The sequence below is a fragment of the Delphinapterus leucas genome, chromosome 2 (assembly GCF_059928025.1).
Source record: "Delphinapterus leucas isolate spDelLeu-1000000601 "Yukka" chromosome 2, BTC_Dleu_Yukka2, whole genome shotgun sequence".
Taxonomy (NCBI): domain Eukaryota; kingdom Metazoa; phylum Chordata; class Mammalia; order Artiodactyla; family Monodontidae; genus Delphinapterus; species Delphinapterus leucas.
In genome coordinates, this window is record NC_143130.1 from 69,918,930 (window position 1) to 69,940,412 (window position 21,483).

The following is a 21,483-nucleotide window of genomic DNA, read 5'->3' on the forward strand; positions in this document are numbered from 1 at the left end:
ATCCCCAACCGAAGGCAACAGGACCCCTGGCCCTGTCCACGCATACTTGTCAGGGGCTTTGTTCTGACCCTATTCTCCCTCTGAGGCTCCTTGTCATATGCCTACTAACTTGATTTCACCTACTTCATAAGGTGGGATGAAGGTCCAAGAGGGATGGTGTGATACAACCCCTGGGGCCTCTGTGGGCAGGTTAAGACCCTAGTTTATAAATAGCAACTTTTGTTAACTCATTCACTCATCCATTCACTCATCAGCCCATCCCCCAACCAAATGTCCTTCCCTCTATTCATCTATCCATCCATCCATTCATTCATCCACCCATCTGTCTACATGTCAGTCCACCCCTTCATCCTCCCATCTAATCATCCATCCTTGCATCCATCCCCTCCCACATACATCCATCATCCTTCATCTATCCATCATCCATCCATCCATCATCCTTCTAGCCCTCCAGCCATTATCCATTACCTACTCTCCCATTATTCATTCTCCCCCACTTCCAAAAATAATTTACCAGAGCTTCAACAAAGGGCACAGATAATACAAAACCTTTAAAATCTGAGTTTAAAAAGAGAAAGCTAATTAAAGAAAGGGATTGGAAGTGGAATAATTATTCTTCCAAACCAAGGGAAATTAGAGCACAAAATTTAGTCCTGAGTTTTCCAGCAGAAGGACAAAAATGGAGGCAGAAGCTGGGCTTTCTTTTTTTTTTTTTTTTTTTTTTTTCAGTACATGGGCCTCTCACTGTTGTGGCCTCTCCCGTTGCGGAGCACAGGCTCCGGACGCGCAAGCTCAGCGGCCATGGCTCACGGGCCCAGCCGCTCCACGGCATGTGGGATCTTCCCGGACCGGGGCACGAACCCATGTCCCCTGCATTGGCAGGCAGACTCTCAACCATTGTGCCACCAGGGAAGCCCTGGGCTTTCATTTTTAATGACCCTGACTCTGAGAGGGACTCATCACTCAGTCTGTAAATGAGGGGCTGACATCAATGTTTTCGGTAGCAAATTTCAGAGAAAGAGCAGAGACATTCTTTTTCCTTTCCTTAGTAAGAGCCATGGGCATGTTTTGGGTACCCTGTCCTGGAAGTCTGCCCAGAAATGACCTTCAGGCGATCTCTTCAGAAAGACCCTTGAAGGGTCCACTCCCATGGATGACAATGCTTTCCCGCATCCTGTGTGGTGGGCAGGGGGAAGGAGAGTCACAACCTGATGGTGGGGTGGAGAATGGGACCCTTGAAAAGACAACAAAGGAGGACTCTAAGGTTAGTTTTTCTCCATTTCACCTGAAACCAAGGGAACTAGTACATGTTACAGCAAGAGAGATTTCAGTTAGACTCAAAGAAGACCCTCTAAATCCTAAGGATAACAGCACTCAGTTGGAGGATTCTGTCTTGGGTCTTGGAGGTTGGGACTGGGCCGAAGGCTATTGGGCCCAGACCCTCCCTGAGGCCCCCCTCTGATTGGAGGGTCCATGCTGTGCTTCACAGGCTTGCAGCCCCCTCTGGTCTCATGAGTGTGGGAGTTCCTACTACACCACAGGGATGTGTTCACGAGTCAACTCCAACTTCAGGTTCTCCAAGACTGTGGCCCCAGCTCTCCAAAGTAAGTGGCTTCAAATCTGCAGACTTGGGCTGAGCGACCAACAGTCCATGGGAGGCTCCGAGCTCTGGTCACCACTATCCCATGGCTACAAAGCAGAACTTGGACTCTAGCCCCGCCCTGCTCCGGCTCTCTGGGTAACCTGTGGGGTAATAATCTTGGCCCGCCCTCCCGGGACAAATGAACTAAGGTTATGAAGACCATCCTGGCAGCCAGAGAGGCTCACTGCAAACCCACCCTGAGCGAGGAAGAGATTCCTGGCCCACCATGTACATCAGGCAAGCTGCGTACTGCCGAAGTCTGGGGACATCGTTCACTTAGACTATAGTGTTCATGGTGCCCTCTGATGTTATGGGATGCAGCTGCCCTGTAGGTGGAGGGCCAAGGAGGACAGAACTACACCTGGTGATAGTCCCATCTAATCAGTGTTCCTGGGCATGAGGAAGCACTGCCCAGCTCTCCCAGAGCCTCATGGAACACAAAACCTCCCAGTCCGTCCCCACCTGCCTCACTATTCCCTGTGGGCTAACCACCAACACCCAAGGTGTTTTGAGGGTGAGGGATTTATTGAGGGTTTTATTGAGGGTGAGGGGTTAGCACTTCTGGCTAGAGTCAGCCCCCCTCCAAGCACCAGGGCCCAGTCGGAGATGGGAAGGTGGTGCTCGTGCGGAGGGAGGAGGAAGGTCAGTCCCGCAGGGACTGGAAAATGGTCCCCTTAGGGGCCACGAGGAGGAGTCGATTCTATTCTTACAAAACGACAGCGGGAGAGGCAGAGGCAGTGCCGGGGCTGGGAGGAGGCCCAGTCACAGGAGGCGTGTCACCCCCTAGAGAGGTTCTTTCCTCTGGGCCAAGGTGTGACCATCTCAGCCTCCCAGAATCTCCTGTGGCGGAGACCTCCTCACCCCGCTGACCGGCAGCCATGCCCTGGGAACTCAGCAGATCCAGATCCCAGGGCACCCCCCCGCCATCCCCTGCCAACACCACGGAGGATCTAATTCAGTAGGTTTAGGATCAGCCGCAGGGCATGTGTATGTGCGCACGTGCGTGTGTTTCAAAGGCGTGTTCTGCCATGTTTAGCAACCACAGAGGTTCTTCCCAATGTGTCTTAAAATGAAAAATTTGAAATCGTAAGAAAGAAATCAGTCATAATAAATGCGTTCTAATAAAATTGGCTTTAAAATAAAAGAAACCTGGCCTCTACCAGTAGATTAGAAACCCCTCCTAATCAAGGAGTTACTGTCTCGTGTCCTTGTGGCTGCCGGCACCACACTGCGCTCCAGCACATGGTGGGTGCTCGGTCCACAGGTGTGGGGCGAAAGCACACTGGAGAAGGACAAAGCTATCAGGCACCGTTAGCCTGGAGGTGTAGGGCCATCACATGCTGCGTGCGGCGTGTGCAGACGAGACCAGAGTGTACACACAGCTTCTCCTACAGCGGAGGTGGTTCTGAGCATCCAAACGCTTCCAAAGTGCTCTCCCAGACACAGAACCTGTGCCAAGCGCCTAGGCTCAAAGCCACCACCTTCCCCTCCTGGTGAGCTCTGACATCAACATACTGCACCTTCCCGATGCAGGAGTTACTGGAATGGTTAACTCACAAAGGCCCCTGCTGTATTGCTGTAAAGTAGATTTGAAAACAGTGTGAAATTCTCCAGTAAAAATAAGCAGATGCCCAATATTTCAATGTGGTACAGTATAGTGTATATCGTATCAGATTGTATCATCTCTTATTCAAGGTAAGTCCTGCTGTTTCACAAACAGAAATAAATTACTTACATGTAAAGAGAAATTTTTTAATTTGTTAGGTTACCAATGTTTCATGTTTTCTTTGTTGCTTTCTATTATTCATTTTAATTTGGTATGAATATTACAAGAATATAGAGAAACCTTCAGGCTCAGAGCAGCAAGATAATGACCTGATAATGTCACTGTTACATTAACAAAGTGGTTTGGTTAAAAAAAATAATAAAAAGAGGATAAGCTAAGATTCTTGAGCATTTACTTGTGCTCAACCCTAGAAGCATCACCTTGTTAATTCCTCGTGGCAATCCTCTACTATCATTATGCCTCTTTTACAGAAGAGAAAACCAATGCCAGGATGTTAAGTAACTTGCCCAGGGTCAAAGCCGGGGGTCAAACAGTCTGACGCCAGATTCCACATTCCTAGCTATTACACCGTGCCTCCCTCCTAAGAAGTGAAACCCATTCATTTGGGCTGAAAGTGGTAATGCCAGCCTACCCATTACAGTAAAATAAACAATAATGAGGTACTGATTTGGGCACTGTTGGCTGCCTACCAAACACTGGCCAGCTAACGGCGGTCAGTCCCCGTTGAGGAGCAGAGGCAGTAGGGCTCCATTCATGCTTTGTTCAGACAGCCAGTGCAGAACGGTGGGGCAGAGCCAGGAATTCCTGGGCTCCTCACATTGCCCAAATAAATGTTCAGCCCGAGGACAGCTCCCAGGCCAGGCTTCCCAGGACAATCATCCAGGGGATCAGAGATTTGCAGACACTGGCTCCCTGGGTAGCTGTGACCATGTTCCCACTTCCCAGGGTGCCAGACCTACATGGACATCATCATTGTCCTGGATGGTTCAAACAGCATCTACCCCTGGGTGGAGGTTCAGCACTTCCTCATCAACATCCTGAAGAAGTTTTACATCGGCCCTGGGCAAATCCAGGTGAGTGTGGTTGGGACTCTTTCCTCCTCCAAATAAGCCCCCCCAGAAACCCATGGCAGATGCTGCCTTGGGGTGGGGGGGAGCATCTGTACATGCGCTAGAAAGGTGTAGGTGAAAGGGCCAGCCTCAGGGCCCTGCAGCCCAGGACACCCATCTCTGCTGGGCACATCAGGGGACGGTGTAGGGGAGGCATCACCGAGTGGGTCAAACACTGTCCTCTGGGATAGACACCACATATTAACAAAAACTTTGATCAGCCAGAGAGTGAGAAGACACTAGCACCCTGCTGGGTGAGGCACAGGGGAGAATTAGACACTTTGATCTTGGAGAAGAGACAGGGGAAGAGGTCAGAGCTGCCGGCATGTATTTGAAATGCTGCCTGGCTAACGAGGGGGTAGATTTATTCCGTATTGTTTTGGCAGGCCAAAGGAGGACCAATGACTAGAACTGACAAGGCGGCAGATTTCAGGTCAATCTAAGAAATTATTTTGTAACAATTAGAGCCGTTAAAAGGGGAGTGGGCTTTCTCATGAAGTAATGAGTTCCCCACCACTGGGAGATCATCTTTTAGGGTACGGTGGATGAAAGTCCAGCATTGGAAATGCACTTGTACCAAATAAACTCTGTGGGCCCATCCGACAGTGACATTTTTTCATTCTAGTCCTACTATAGGTAGGTTTTTGCTTATTCTTTAAGGTTTTTATTTCGAGGCTATTAATATTTGAGTCTTATTAATATTTCAAACTTCTCTTCCAAATTTGAAAGAACCTTAGTTCCAGAGTTTGGTGAACAATGCCATGGCCCTCCACCCACACTGCTCCTAAGATTTTAGACTTCAATTCTGTGCTTCACTTTTGTCTTTTTAAGTAAGAAACTCAATCTGCTGGGCCTTTCTTTAAATCACAGTCTCCTCTCTCAATATGCACCTCCCACCTGCCTCACCAAGCCAGCCATTCATTCCTGGAACTGTGCAGAACCTGCTTCCCTTCTGCTCAGTTCCTCTCCCTTGGGAAGGTCCCCAGCCCTCCTCACTCCTGAACCGTCCCAGAGAGATGACTCCAGGAAACCTCATCACCAAAGGGCCAGCCTTCAGGGGTCAAGATGTCCTGTTTCCCTCTCCTCTAACTTGCAGGTTGGAGTCGTTCAGTACGGAGAAGACGTGGTACATGAATTTCACCTCAATGACTACAGGTCTGTAAAAGATGTGGTGGAAGCTGCCAGTCACATTGAACAGAGAGGAGGAACAGAGACCAGGACGGCATTTGGCATTGAATTTGCTCGGTAAAAAAAAAAAAAAATTAATTTTCTACATCTCAGATACTGTTAGAGTTATCTTTTGCTGCCCCACAAAATCTAGTATCTGGAGAGACAATAATTAATCCCTCAAAGTTCTGCGCATTGGCTGGGCTCAGCTGATCGTTTCTCCCTTGGTTTCTCTCGTGTGGTTGAAGGCTGGTGTCAGCTGGGGCTGTTGTCATCTGAATTTTCGACTGGGCTGGACATCCAGCATGGCACACCCATGTGGCTGACAGTGGATGTTGGCTGGGAGCTCAGCTGAGGCTGGTGATCTGAGCACCCACACGTAGTCATGTGGCTTGGCTCTCTCACCATGTGGCAGCCAGGCTTTGAGAGGAAGCATCCCAAGAGTGAGTTTTCCAGGAGATCCACACAGGAACTCTGAGACTGCCTGTGACCTAGCTGCAGAAGCCCCAGAATATAACTTCTGCTCTAGTCTTCTGATTGAGCAAGTCACGGAAGCCAGCCCAGGTTCAAGGGGAAGAGAATTTAGTTTCCCCTCTTGATGGAGGAATGGCAAGGTCACATTACAGAAGAGCATTTTGGGGCCGGGATTTCCAGTCAGCTTCAGGAAATATGTTCTGCCACAGAGACCCTATGAAAAGTGCGTGGGTTGTATGAGGGCAGAATCTTCTTGTGGGGTGTTGGTCGTCAGTAGAATCAAAGGACGTAGTTAAATCTAACATCTGAGATTGTAGAGCAATGAGGCTGTTCCCTTAAACATCACAGCAGAACTCACAATAATAATGAATGCTATCTCTAGTCATCCAGACGGGCCGCTACATGCTTATTCCAGTAACTCTGCCATGGCTCAGAACACTGTACTCACCCCCACTGGAATCAGTGAGTGATTTTTAAAGTCAATTCCCCCAGATCTCTCCAGCTGTGGCCTAAACTCCTACGATAACTATGTCCAAGACATTTATATTTTAAATGTATAAATTTTACACCTACGAATATGAGCTCTGCTGTGTTCATTGAGACCACCGTCCCATTACCTTATAATCCCCCCTCACGTAGGGTTAGTCGAATGTAGCATTTAGCAGAATGCTACAATGTGAAAGCTATTTATTAGGAACATGATTTCATGTGGTCAAAAGATTAACTCTTTTTTTTAAAATATTTATTTATTTGGTTGCACCAGGTCTTAGTTGTGGCAGGCAGGCTCCTTAGTTGTGGCTCATGGGCTTCTTAGTTCTGGCATGAGAACTCTTAGTTGCGGCACGCATGTGGGATCTAGTTTCCTGACCAGGGATCGAACCCGGGCCCCCTGCATTGGAAGCGCAGAGTCTTAACCACTGCACTACCAGGAAAGTCACCCAACTTCACTACTCTTTATGATTAAGTTACTGCTCCACCAGTGTATTTCTGTTCACTGATAAAACCTGCTCAAGCATTTTTCCTAAATGAGCATCCCTCTGTGTAAAGATGGCTCTTACTCTCATGAGAAATGGGCCCTCATGGGGGTGAGTCCCTGAGACCCCAAGCAAGCTCTTGTGAAGTGGCCAGGGGAACGGAGGAAGCCCACGCCCACTGAGCTATCAGTGAGAAGCTAACTGATTCCCACCGGGATGGAGCACACTGCTTCCATCTCATTTTGCAGCCCATCTCCCCCAGGTCAAGTGTGTGTGACTCACCTAGTAGTTTGAACCGTCATGACTCACGAGCACTGCCGGGGTGTGCGATCTACACCTCAAGTGAACTTTGAAATCTGATCTTCCCGGCCAAGTCTGGGTCCCAAATTACAGCTGGTGCTTTTAAGGTAAAAGGTTTTCTCTCCTCACTCAGCTATTCATAATGCATTTTTTTCTGTGTACCTACTAAAGTACAAAGATCCAGGCCATGGACTTGAGGGGTTATAAAGAGGGTAACCCTTGACCCCTGGTTTAATAGGGGAGCTCTGGTAAGCGTCACCCTAACTCAGTGAGGATGAGAGAGGAGGGCTCCGAGGGAGGGATCAGAGAGGACGGCCAAGATGGGGGATATGTGACAGACCCCAGGATTACAGCAGGGAGAGGTGGAGAGAAGACATTCCACAGAAGACATTCTGCCCCAATAACAGCAGAGGAGAGGGAAAGCTGAGGAACGTTTACATTCAGAGCCTTGCTCTGAGCATGGTTCGTGTTGGGGAGTAGTAAGCCCTGCAGCTGCAAAGATGGTTTGGAGTCAGATTGTGAGAGTTATAACGTTGTAGCTAAAACAAGCATGATTGGCCCCTGAAGGTTCTTGAATGTCATCATCAAATGTGTGCGTGAAGGTGAGTCTGGCAGCCATGTGTGGCTTTGAGGGGAGGGGGCAGGACAGCGCTGCAATGCCACCTTCATTCACTCAACACTTTTTATTGAGCATCTACTATGTGCCTCACACTGTTTTAGACACTTGGGATAGATCAGTGAACAAAGCAGATAAATATCCTGCTCTTGTGAAGCTGATATTCTAGAGGGTGAGGCAGACAATAAGCAAAAAAACAAAAAAACAAATAAATAGCTAGTATGCTAGAGGGAGATACAAGCTATGGGAGAAAAATAGAGTCTGGTAAATGCAGTCAGGCAGGTTGGGGAGGGCAGGTATTTAATCAAGTAGTCAGGGAAGGCTTCACCAAGAGCTGACATTTGAGTGGAGACTTAAAGGAGGTGAGGAAGTTGGCCAAGCAGGTGCCTGGCAGGGGAGGTTCCAGAAGAGGGAGCAGCTCAGATAAAGGCCCTAAAACAGGAGCATGCCTGGTGGTTCCAGGATCAGTGAAGATTCCAGCAGGAGGAGGGGCTCAGAGGGATTACCAGGGGTTTCGCGGGCCATTATCAGGACCTGGGAGAAATGGGAGCCAGGACAGGTTTTGAGCAGAAAGGAGACGTGATATGACCTTTCTCCACGGGGTCACGTTGGCTTCCAGGTTCATGGAAACTGTCGTGAGTGTAAAGCTTTCACTGCATTCCAGGAAGTTATAGTCTGATTTACAAAGCAACAAATCCAAGTCTTTTACACAATACAGATTCACAATTTTAAATCTGAGATTCATGCCAATATTTGTGCTATTACAGATTCTTGCAGATATTCACCCCACTCCACTCTATGGAAATATGATCCTGAAATTTCCTTGGCTCCATATGTAATAAAGCCTGTTTTTCCCCTGCCATATTTTTTCTTCTGGAGTTTTGTTCCTGGACCTGACCCTCCAATGAAGTCACGGAAGCATCTCGAGCGTGCTTTGAAGGACTAGCAGCATTCTCCCTCCACTGAGTCAGGCTTAAGCCCAAAATATTCTCTGTATTTTGTCATGTCAAGTGTGCCTCTGCCCCCCTTCAGTCCACGCCTCACACTAAAATTAGAGGAGTTTTTAAAGCCAGCATATCCAGAATATCATAGAATTGCTAAGAGAATGGCAGATGGTCTGTTTCTCTTAACTGGTAGCTTGAAGATGCTCTGAACTAGTTTATTCCAAGTTTTGTGAATTCCTTAACATCTAAATCACGCACACCAGCTCATCGGCTTGCTGTGTAACAAAAGATACCCCTGGTAACCAAAGCCTTAGGGTGATGGGATTTAACCTGACATCATGGTGCTTGAACCTGTGGGTCAGACCCTTGAGGACTCACTGCAGAGTCTAAGGGTAACATTTATTTTTAGGTCCTTATTGAAAACTTCAGAACCTCATGGTCTGAAGGAGAGTTGGCCTCACACAGGCACCAAGAGCCAGTGATGGTTCAGGAGCCAATTTTTCCTGCTTCGTAGATGGGTCACCAGCTCCAAGAGTCCGTAGAGCGCCAGCCCCCCGGCTCCTGGTTGGACTGCCCGGCAGGCAGGCCAAGCACCTGCTCCGGCCACTGAAAACAAAAGTAAAAGCAAGAAAGTGAATTATTTGTCATGGAATTTTATATTTAATAGTCCCCAAAGTAGAATCAAAGTGGTTCTCCTGGGAAACATCGGAACTTTGTCAGGCTTCATCACACACGTTTTATGGAACGGCATGGTTTAGCTGTTGAGTTGCTCTGGCACGTCACCTTTTCAGAACTGAGGGAAGTGGTTCTCAACTCCGATGTTCATTAGAACTTTTGAAAAATGCTGGTGCCCAGGCCACACTCCAGAAATTCTGATTTCATGAGTCCAGGTGGGGCCTGGGCATCACTTTTTTTTTTTTTTTTTTAACTCCCAGATGATTCTAATGTGTGGCTGGGGTTTTTGAACCATGGAATTAGGGCCTCTAAAGGTCTCCACCTGACCCTGAACTCCCCTCCCAGACCCACCCCATCCCCCTGCTTCCCCAAAACAGCAAGATCAGGCCTTGAGAGGGGCTTTTCAAAGTCACTCTTTAAAGACAAGCAGATTTAAGACGCATCTGAGCAGCTGGCGAATGAGTAGTCTGGGCATCTCAATCCAGCTTCTTCTTTGGTTCGAGGTCCCAACACCGTGTAGGGTTGCCCAGGGTCTTAGCCCTGGCTTCGAGGCAGTAGGAGCGCCAGGCCTGCCCCATCCCCACCTTCCTCTGTGACCCTCCCCCTGTGCTTGGGTTCCAGCTCAGAGGCTTTCCAGAAGGGTGGAAGGAAAGGGGCCAAGAAGGTGATGATTGTCATCACGGATGGGGAGTCCCACGACAGCCCAGACCTGGAGGAGGTGATCCAGCAAAGCGAGAGGGACAACGTGACCAGATACGCTGTGGCCGTGAGTCCTGTCCTGCCTGTCCTGCCCCTGCCCACCCTCTAGAGGCTTCGCCATCAACCCCTTGGGGACTCTGGGATGGGGGGCGGTTCTGGGCAGTGAACCAGCCATCCAGGCCCTCAGATGGGCCTCTCCTTGTTACACCTTTTCCTAAAGAGCAGTTGAGAATCTCCTTTCCGTCCTGCCCAGGTTAATCTGCAACAGCTGTGGGGTGTTTTTTCTCCATTGCCAGAGAGGTTCTGAAACCTCCGAAAACTAGAAAACACTCCCAAGCCCCAGAGCCCTGTCTTAGAACAGGTTCCGAGTCTGGGGCCATGGGTGTGTGGGGAGGTCTGTGCCATGTCCCGGTTTGTCGCCCCTGCCCCTGTTCCCTGGCAGGTCCTGGGCTACTACAACCGCAGGGGGATCAATCCAGAAGCTTTTCTAAACGAAATCAAATACATCGCCAGTGACCCCGATGACAAGCACTTCTTCAACGTCACTGATGAGACGGCCCTGAAGGACATTGTCGACGCCCTGGGGGACAGGATCTTCAGCTTGGAAGGTGAGCGCTGCTTCTCGAGAGGGGTCCAGGCTCCTGGCCTCACAGCAGGTGAAGCCCACAGAGTGAAATCCAGCCTCCCCCCCCCCCGCCCCCGGGATGGGAGGGTTTAGCGGGAGTCCTCCCTTTGTGATGACTGCCAACACTGGAGCGCTCCTGTGCTGGATGTGAGGCTGTGCACTTTCCAAACAGCCCCTCCTTTTACCGTGGAGGAAACTGCAGCTCGAAGGGACCAAATGACTTGCCGGAGCTCCGACAGCTCAGGAAGGAATTGGGGTTTGAACGAGCATTGCCAGACTTAGCAAATATAAAATACAACATTTGTGGCCGACCCGTACTAAAAAACCATTAGTTGTTTGTCTGAAATTCGAATTTAACTGAGCGCCTCGTATTTTATCTGGCAACTCGAGCCCAGCTGAGCCAGGCTCCACCGCCTGAAACGCTCGCCCCCCAAGTCCCACTGCTCCCACCCCACCTTTTTGCGGGGTTTCCTCAGATTGCCTCCCTCCTTAATAATTCAAACTGCAGTTTTGATTTGCGTGGGTCTCGTTTGCACCATATATTGCTGTAGAGGGGCCCTTGCCATATTGGGCTCTACCACATGGGAGGATTTTCAAAAGAGATAGAGGGCAGCATCCCAGAGCCCAAGCAGTCTGCTCTGCACTGGAAATGGCGAGCCACAGACACAGGGAAAGAGAAGAAAAGCCCTCATAACCCATGATAAAGGAATAGAAAGTATGAACCTGTTTGACCATCACCTTAGAATTAAACGTCCAAATCAGGGAGTTTATTCTCGAAATGGTCGCCTTGCGTGACGAGAACATTGGCTCCAATGACACATCAGGAGGCCCTGTGCAGGGAGGACCTTTCAGCACGCATGGGATTCCTGTGGTGGTGACAGGTCTTCCTCCTAAGGGTCAGTTTGATATTTGGGAACCATCCAGAAGCATCTGGAACCAAATCTGGTGAACAGTAGGAATGAACAAAGTGGGAAATTCCATTTCTTGCCAACAATGCAGATTATTTCTTTCCGTGCACTTTTCTGGATCTTTCCCCTTCGTTGACATCCCTATAGTATGTGTGCCCTGTAATATAAGTCGATTCAAGTCCTTTTCAGCAGGGAGTGAGCTGCTAATAATAAACCTACACAACCACCTGGAAGGTGCCTGCTGCTGGGGCGGATGAGCTGGTTCAGGCCCGGGGCCCCCTCTCACCTCCCTGCAAGTGCTTCCGGGTCACAGGTGCTGGGGACTGAGCTGCAGGCATGTCTGGTGCTAAGAAATCAGGTGCGGAGCTAACATCTTTCTGTCCCTCTGTTTCAGGAACCAACAAGAATGAAACCTCCTTCGGGCTGGAGATGTCACAGACGGGCTTTTCCTCTCACATAGTGGAGGTAAGGATGGGTTTAGAGCTGCCCTCCTGCCCTCTCACTCTTCCCAGCTCTCTGGGTCATCATCTCGCCGTGCTTGGGCTGTCTCTCATCCCCCTTTCTCTCTTTCTTGGGGTCTCTCTGCCTCTCGTCTTCTGTGGAATGTCAAGGTCATCAACTTATAATAAGCTGTCTCAAGCCCCTCCGTGCATGGGGACGTGTCCCCCCAGGACCAAGGGTCCCATTCAGTCCATAGAACTTCATGCAAAAACTAGGTCAACATGGCGAAACCACTTGCCTGGGCTGTAATAGTGCCCTGCATGCCCCAGGTGGCCTGTGTGTGCAGAGGCACGGCCCTGCAATGATGTTGGGAGGGTGTCCAGATGTGCCAGGTGTGCTCTGGAAGGCAGCCCACGTGGGCTTCTCTCTTTGCGGACTCAGCATCGTGTTGCAGAGGTCCCAAGCAGACATATGGTGTCACAAGTGTCATGTTCTGTCTGGGGCATGTGCTTCACCTGGTTCTGATTCTCAAGATGAGGCTGAAACCTCATAGGATTGCCAGAGGGGCAGAGGAGTCCATAGCTGCATGCTTTATAAGCTGTTTGGGGTATAGCCCCGCCTGGGAGTACCATGCAGGGAAAGCCTGTGTTGTCAGTATCAGCACATGCCCCCGTGGCATGCTTTGGACAGACAGGTGTCCTGGGTTTGCGTGCATATGCTCTGCCCAGGCTGGCCCCCATGGGAGTGGACTTGCGCCTCCTAATTTGCCAGAAAAGGCCTACCAGTCCATCCCACTTATATATCACTTTCAGTAACCCACCGAATTCTCCCAACTCCTCTGTGAGGTGGACAGGGCAGGATTCCTTGTTCCCAGTTTCCAGATAAAGAAGCCAAGTCCCAGGAAGGTTGAGTGACCTGCTGAAGTGGCAGAAGTGAGAGAAATATTAGTCTCATGCTCTCTCCCCAGAAACGAGCAGCTGCTCCATGAGAGCATTTGGAATCTAAGGGGGCCTCAGTCATAGATCTCAAAACGGAGGGAGGGGGACAGATGCACAGCAGACAGCAGGCAGATGGATGGAAACGCGACTCACACTCAGCGTTTCCTGAGCTGCATCTGGACTGTCTCGTGCCTGCTTGAAGACAGCAAAATATAAATATAACTGCCCTGTATTGATAACAGTCATGTAATATGTGCCGAGCACTTTAATTTTTCCAGAAAATTTCTGTGCCTCATTCATGCTCAGAAACAGCCCTGCAAAGTAGGCAGATGGTAATAGTTGTCCCATTTTAAGTGGTTATATCAGCAAATCTTTTCACTGCCTTTTCTGTGCTGGGCCCTGTGCTGGATGCCAGGAGGTTCAGAGGTGAGAGCCCTGCCCTCAAGGAGCTCCCAGTCTGAGGGTAAGGGGCCGAGTACCAGGAGGGATGAGGGCATCCATTCGTACAGGTCAGGCGGCCAGTCCTGTGCTCCAGCTGGACTAGCCCTGGTCTCCTGACTCTGGGGTCAGGGCTGATTGGAAAATGCAGCAAGGAAAATCAATTTCATTAAATCCAACAAGCATTTGTCAAATGCAACTAAGGTATCAAAAGGAAGCGGAAATTATTCTTGCCAAACAGGAGTCAGTTTGCAAACAACGCAGAACCGCAGTCCTGAGCTTGGTGAGTAAGATAACAGAAACTACAGACTTCTCCTGGGTACAGGCATTCAACTTCAGGAGGCCCCCCCTATCCACGGAGCCCCTGTGGAGACCCCCTGCTCAATGGGGAACCACCTGGACTCATCTAACACTAATTAAAGCAACATGTGATCAGGATCTTACAGAAGGAAAGGTCCAGGCTAGGGGAGAGGGGTGTCAGGGAAGGATCGGGGGAGGCTGGCACTTGGGCAGGCCCCTGAGGACAAGGATTTCAGCAGCCGTGGGTGGCAGCAAGCAAAAGAGAGGAAGCTGTGTGCACAGGCCTGGGGGAAGTCTGAGCACAGACGGGGCTGGGGAGCGGGTCTCGGAGCAGCCCTGATGTTGGGGACAGCCAGAGAGAGTGAATGTCCCACGTCTCCATCTTCCATTCCGAGGTCATTTTTCGAGCATCTCCCCATGTGCCCAGCTTTGTGCGAGGCACTGGGGATGTATTGGGTTGGCCAAAAAGGTCGTTCGGGTTTTTCCGTAACATCGTAGGGAAAAACCCGAAACAAACTTTTCGGCCAACCCAATATATAGAGAGATGAAGGTAACATTTCAGCTGACAGCAGCTCACAGTCTAGTTAGGGAGAAAGACTCTTAAATGGTAAGTTCAGTCTCCTGCTTCTAATACTGTGATCTGTGTGTGCCCAGGAATCAGGGAACCTAAAGAGAAGGGAGGTTAAGACAAGCTTCAGGGATTCGGGGGAGCCCAGCTGAACCCTGACAGTGGCCCAAGCAGCAGAGTGTGTCAACAAGTTGAGTCCTTGCAGGATCAGTGAGTCCCCCGGCTGCAGGGGAGTGACCAGGAGCTCAGAGCCCCAGCTTGTTATTGAGGTCAAGGTCATGTGCTGCCCTGTGCAGCTTCTTCCACGTGCTCAACTCTTGTTCTCTTCTCCTAATCAGAGAAACCAGGGTGCCTCTCCCCACCCTGTAGATACAGACCCCAGTTCTTCTATCACCCCGTGTCTTGTTTTCAAGTGACAGACATCTGGAAGTTTTTATCTGATAGGACTTTGAAAGAGACAGTGATTACATTTGAATCTGAGACTCTTACATACTTTTTTTTTTTAATTTTCTAAATGAATAAAATCCTTCCAAATCCAAAGGAATTGTGCAATGATGGTGGGCTGTCTGGAGCTCTGACTGACCATTGGGTTGCTGTTTTAGAGCACAGAGGTTTTTCAGTTCCAGGCTGCTGAAGCCATCATAATTGGCCACGGGCGCTTCCCTGGTGGCGCAGTGGTTAAGAATCCGCCTGCCAATGCAGGGGGCACGGGTTCGAGCCCCGGTCCGGGAAGATCCCACATGCCGTGGAGCAACTAAGCCCGTGTGCCACAGCTACTGAGCCTGTGCTCTAGAGCCCGTGAGCCACAACTACTGAGCCCGCGTGCCACAGCTACTGAAGCCCGCACGCCTAGAGCCCGTGTTCCGCAACGCGAAGCCACCGCAATGAGAAGCCCGTGTACCGCAATGAAAAGTAACCCCCGCTCGCCACAACTAGAGAAAGCCCGTGCACAGCAACAAAGACCCAACGCAGCCAAAAATTAATAAATAAATAAATTTATTTTAAAAATAAAATAAAATAATTGGCCACAGCTGTCCTGTCCCTCGGAGTCCAACCCCACAGCTCTCAGGGTCAGTCGGACCTCTCTGGGAACTGGAGACAGGAAGGTCTGGCCTTTCAGCTTTGCCCGGAACTGGTCCTGAGCCCTACTGAGTCCATCTCCTGTGTGAACCCCTGGACTCCATCTCCCCTGGAAATGCTCCACAGACAGCCTCAGGCAGCTGTTTCCTACAAATGTGCTGAAAGGGTCTTCAGCTGCCCTGGGCCGGTTGAGCTCTGTCAGAAGGAAAGATCCCTAGTCCCAGGGGAAGGACCCAGTAGAATGTTCACAAATGGCAGAGGAAAGGCCCAGGGTCTGATAACCTGGTCTGCTGCCATCTTACCTAGCAATGAAAGAAGCCTTCAAGTTAGGAAGGGTGAAAGCAACAAGAGGAAGGAAGGACCAGAGCCCAGGTTAGGGGAGGAGGCCCCAAGACATTCCCTGGCCTCCGGATGCACTAAAGCTCCAGGCCACAGGCATTACATTCCAGGCTGATGGCCAAAGTTCAGAGCTGCTGGGAAAACCCAGGGACCTGGAACCCCAGGAAACTCTAGTCCTGATTAGCAAAAAGGAGAATATTCCAGAAATTACCATCAGGAAAATTAGCTATGGATCTCTGGCCACATTTCAGAATGGATTTGTAAGCCAATGGTTCCACTAGCATTTGGAAATGAATGCAAAGGCCGCTAAGTGCTGGCTGCTTGCTGAGGTGATGAACTCCCTGTCAAGCTGGGTAACCAAGAAAAAGCTGCATGAATCTGCCAGAAAGCTTGCAGAAGGGATCCACACCTCTAAGTCTGTAATCCCCATGGGCCACAAGGTGTGAAGGAAGGAAGAGGACCATATATAATTGATGCCTGTGGTGATGGATGGAGCTGCAGGGGAGCCCCCTTCCGTGATGGACTCTCCTACACTGCACTCCATAAATCTCCCCAATACCAAAATTTTACAGAAGGAAGCAGTTTTATTAGGGTGGGTCTTGTCTACACAAAAGACTTGACCACTCACCCAAGATGGGAACAGATGATTTTTCCTTTAAACTACACACTGATGGTCCGGCAGGCCCAGCCTCAGTTACATTTGAAACAAGCCAAGGGGACGGGTTGGGGGTGAGTCTTATTCCCAGACCAACAGCCCCAGCCACCCGCTGCCTCTTCAGCCTGTGCCCTTTTCAGCAGCCCTCCTGGGGCTATGGACGGGATAGCTAAGGTTACTGGCTATTATGTAAGGTTCTCAGCTGTTGAAGCCTTAAAGTTGCCATCTTTCCTAAGAGTTTTGCATTTGAATTCGCTTTGCATATCTGATTCAATCAAAAATAAAAGAAACTCATCCATAATGGTGAAATGAGTGGTTGACACCTAAAGGCTGTAAAGCCCTTCTGAGTCCTCTTAGCCCTAGGTGGTGGACTCTTGCCCCTACCAGCTCTGGGGCAGGCAGTCACGGCTGCCCCCATATGAGGCCAGGACATGGTAGCCAAAGTCTGCCACCATGCTGGTCTGGATTGTTTACAAGTTGACTCCTGGTGGCAGGAATCATTTCTGGTTCATTGAGGTCCTCCGAAGCCCAGCTGCATGTCCTCAGGCTGTGCCCTGGTGCCCAGCGCCTCACTCCTGGGCCTTGTTCCAGGACCTCTGAGTAGAAGTAACCCACCCTCTGATCTGGAATGAGTAGTCAAGTGACAGCGTGCCCTTTGCTCCCCACACCCGCTTCTCGACGCCCCCTCCTCGTGCCCTGATCACTGTCTTCCAGCACCACGAATGGTGCAGGACCCCTCTCCACAGAAACGTTGCAGGCCTGTTTCTGAGTCTTTCCTGCCCAACCCCATCTAAGCCTCCGGGCACTCATCCCTTCCTCAGGCTCCACTTTAGGCTTGTTGAAAACATCTTCTACTGACAGAATCTGAGCAGCTAAAGCATAACCCACCCTCTTAATGATGTATTTGCCTTAGAAGGGGCTCTTGGGAACAGAGTCCTGCCCGCCCCATGGCCACTCTGGTGATGGACATGCAGGCAAGGGAGGCTGGGGGAGGAGGCCAGCCCTCGGTGCCCTCTAGGTGGTCTCCCTGTGAACAGAACCACCAGGGGCCACCTCCACCTGCCTCCACAGTCCTGCCTCTCCAATGCCAGGAACTGCTAGCATCTGGTGTTCTCATTCCATTACTACCAGGCGGGAGGAAAGCACTGCCTGGCCGTGTGGCCTCAGACAAGTCATTTAACCTCTCTGAACCTCAGTCTTTGAGCAGATGTCTGAAAAGTATGTGTGGAATTGAATCTTGAGGCTTGGAATTGGAAGTGTGCATTTCAAGACTTCCTAATAAGTCAAGTAAGGTTTTCTTCAAATCCTTTCCTAACTCCACCATGCACCCACCCACCCCCTCGGCTGGTCACCCCCTCCAGTGGGTCCTCAGAATAAGCTGTCCTTGCCTCTATCAGATCATTCCTCACAGGCGGCTGTACTGACTCGTATGTAGGTCCAACATGACTGTGAGATCTGATTCTTTGACTCCTGCCTCCCTGGAAGTGCTTTATGGGTGAATTAATGAATGAGAAGAACTACTATGTACCCAGTCCTTATTGGCTGCCAGGTGCCCTGCCAAGGGTTCAAAATGCTCTCACCAGAAAACTATTTACAGCTGAGGACCCTTAGGCTAGGAGAGAGTGAGGAACTTTCCCAACGTCACACGGCTAGAAGTTTTGGAGCTAGAAGTGGAACTCAGGAACGTCTGACACCAGAGATCATGCTCTAACCCCCAGGCCAGGGATTCTCAACCTCTTGACCCCCTGGGCTGGTTACTTCTTTGCTGTGGGGCTGTCCTGTGTGTCGTAGGTGCTCAGCAGCATCCCTGGCCTCTACCCACCAGAGGCCATAGTAACCTCAACACCACCCCCAGCTGGGACAACCAGAGCTGTTTGCAGGCACCGCTAAATACTGCCTGGGGGGCTAAACCACCCCCAGCTGGGAAGCACTGCTTCCTGTGCTGGGGATGTGACCCGACCCTGGCTGGGGACAGGGACTAGCTGGAACATGGAGTCTGGGGAGATATGGCCACACACCAGGGAGCACTCAGCTCAGCTGGGAAGGTAACACTGCTGCAGGGCTGGTCAGAGGGCAGCTGAGAGCTGAGCTGGCAGGATCTGATGGTGAGTGCCAGGCTCAGGCAAGTACAGGTACAGGAGGGCACAGACTTGGCCTTCGACCTCCTGAGGGCCACCAAGCTTGTGTCCTCATTTCTTCACAGAGCACCAGGAAAGTCAGCTGGTGCCGAGAGTCCACCTGTGCAAGGCCACCCAGCTACACCCTGGTAATATCTGGTGGGGGCCCCAGAGGCCTCGTAGGAAAGGAGGCCGTAAGTCAGGGAGCCGGTGCCAGGCCTGGGGCATGGGACGCGGCTCTTCCCCAGATGCCCTGCTGTTTGTTTTCTAGCTTGGCTTGTATGCCTGGCTTCGTCTCTCAAAGCTTTCGTGCTTTGTTCAGCTCCACCCTTCCAGATTTTTTCCCAACTCAAAATGTCTGTGCTCCCCCAACTGGGAAAAGATTGTGACAACCTGAGGTTTGCCTTGGTGGCCGTGGCTTGCCCTCTCAGCCCGCCCACTCCTCAGTGCGCCCTCTCCACGCACAGCAGGGCCCCCAGGAGACCCTGCTCAGGAAATGGCCTCCCACTAGAGCGCAGGCCTAGAGCCACTGCCGAGTAGAATGGCACAAGGTGAGAGCCTGGGACCGTCACCCTTGCCCAGTGCTGCCAAATGCAGAAATCCCGATGGAATTCCCCAGCCCCACATGTGGTGAGTCAGCATGAGGTCTCCCCAGCTGAATCCCAGGCACCCAGGTTGAGCCAGCCCTTCTCAGTACATTGCAGAGGCTTCCGATCATCTACAAAGCCAGACATTCATCTTCAGAGGCCTCCCCGTGAGGCAGAGACTGGTCTGCTGTTGCATCAGAAGCAGAATCTAGGGGCTTCTGGCGAAGCAGATAGTCATTTTCTCCTCTGACCAACCCCATCCCAGCCCTGCTTCTGACTTGCTGTGTGACCTCGGGCAACTCCCTTTCCCTCTCTGAACCTCGGGTGCTCATTAGTGCAGATAATGAATATCTGTCCCACTTGTCTCTCATAAATGAGTGACTGGGTGAGAAAGGGTCCCTCAAAGAATGGAGCACACCCCAAGTGCAAGGAATGTTGGCGCGAGTCCCTGAGGCCCTGGCCCGGATCCTGGACCCCGCAGATTGTCAGACTCTCCCAGGCTGAGGCGCACAGAGTGGGAAAAAGCTAATGAGAAAGTGAGACTTTAAACACAACCCAGCACATCGGACTCACCCAAGAGCAGCTTATTTATAGCTGTAAAAACATTCTGTCTGAACAGTCAGTTCTACCTCTAGAATATTAGGACTTTTTAAATCCTTATATATGATCAACTTTACTCTTTCAAGTGACACCTTGGAAATGAGAAAAGGAAGCTTAGCTTATTATGGTTCACAATCTTGCCCTCTCCACTGCCAGTAATGAAATTAGTGCCTGGGGATTCCGCCTGTGTGTTTAGTTATGGCTCTGATTGTCCCAAGGCCAGAGTCACATTTTTCTATTGGTACCATTGCTTTGGGGGCAAGGAGAAATTGAGTGCCTTGGACCACAAGTGGTGGGGAAACCGCAAATCCCACTGACCAGCTGGGTTGAAGGAGGGCTCAGTGGGAGAGAGGTGACCTCACCAGCTTGTGCTTTGACAGCCCAAAGCTGGGAGGCAAAGCTGGATGCCCCTGGCACATGATCACCAAGGTGACCCAGGAAGGCAGCCCCTCCCTGCTTCCACACCCCCTCCTCAGCCCTTCATTGTCCCTAGTCACTTCTCTTCCTCTTCTGAGTGCTTGCTGTTTGTCTTCCTATACCCACTAGTTATGTGGATGGTTTGGGGGGGTGGGGGTGGGGATAGGGTGCAGGGGCAACCCAGGGAGTGAGTGGACCCAGTCCTCGGAAATGACCCTGGAGGCTTCCCCTCAAGGAGCCAGAGCTCTCCATCTTCCTGCCCAGGCATCATAGCATCCGCTTACCCTGCCACTAAAGACCAGCTCCTGTCCTTGGGGTGCTGGCTGTCACAAAGGTGGACCTGGCTTATCTGTCTAGCCTCATATTGAGCCACCTTGCCCTCTTACTCAAGGCTCCAGCCCCATCAAACAGCTTTCAGTTCCTTAAGCCAAAGGCTCTGAACTCTCTCCAGCCTCAGGGCATTTGCACAATGCTGTAGGTTTGGTGGCAGGACCTCTGGAGCTTTTGCTGTCTGCCTAAACTTGTCCAAACACACAAATCACAGAATGAAGACTTACGTCATAATAGTTTTCCATTTCCTTAGTGAAGATGAAGCAACCATTTCCAAGAAGGTAAAAGTATGTGATGTTTGTATTAAATTAAACTTAAATATCGCTAAAAAGAAGTAAATAAATCCCATCCCTCCGGGTGTCTGGGTAAGCATCAGTTGCTCAAAACGCTTTTCCTGAGCCCCCCCTCAATCTAAACTCAACCTCACCATGACATTTACCATATCCCTCATTGTGTGGCATTTACCACAGTTTGCAAGTATTATGTTTATTTGTATATTTATTTAGTATCTGTGAGCTCTGTGAGGGCAGGGACAGTATCCCCAGCACCAAGCAAGTGCCTGACACAAGATAGACACACAGTGGCTTTTTACTGAAGAAATGAAGAAGTAGGATTTACGCACTCAGGAAAGCAACTCAGACACTACGAAGGAATGGGAAGGAGGAAAAGCATAGGGACACCACTTAAAGGAGTGTCAGAAGGAAGGGATGGCGACAAGAGATTTCCTAGAGGGGTCCTGAAGTCCAAAATGGAATGGAGCTTTTGTCCTGGATTTGGAGTTTGTTTCTAGAACATTCCTTCAAAGTTCCTAGGCACCTTCCAAAGCCAAGAATCCTGGCTGGAAGTTGGGCTATTAAATAACAAACCCAGGAGAAGGTGCCAGAGGGGACGGGCAGATGGATGCTTCATGGTTGCAGACGTGGTGCAGCTTCCTGGCGAGGGGCACCTGGGGGACACGAGCTGATGTGCATCC

At 50.4% G+C, this 21,483-nt stretch overlaps 1 protein-coding gene across 1 annotated transcript in view; it reads left to right on the forward strand.

The window, feature by feature from the left end:
* The window catches only part of ITGA11 (integrin subunit alpha 11), a 127,574-nt gene that overhangs the window by 70,962 nt on the left and 35,129 nt on the right, over positions 1 to 21,483 (forward strand). Inside the window, exons 5-10 of the mRNA XM_022579891.3 lie at positions 1,490 to 1,604; positions 4,155 to 4,282; positions 5,415 to 5,563; positions 10,090 to 10,234; positions 10,610 to 10,775; positions 12,095 to 12,165. Of these exons, the coding sequence (XP_022435599.1) occupies positions 1,490 to 1,604; positions 4,155 to 4,282; positions 5,415 to 5,563; positions 10,090 to 10,234; positions 10,610 to 10,775; positions 12,095 to 12,165 (774 nt within the window). The remainder of the gene's footprint in view (positions 1 to 1,489; positions 1,605 to 4,154; positions 4,283 to 5,414; positions 5,564 to 10,089; positions 10,235 to 10,609; positions 10,776 to 12,094; positions 12,166 to 21,483) is intronic.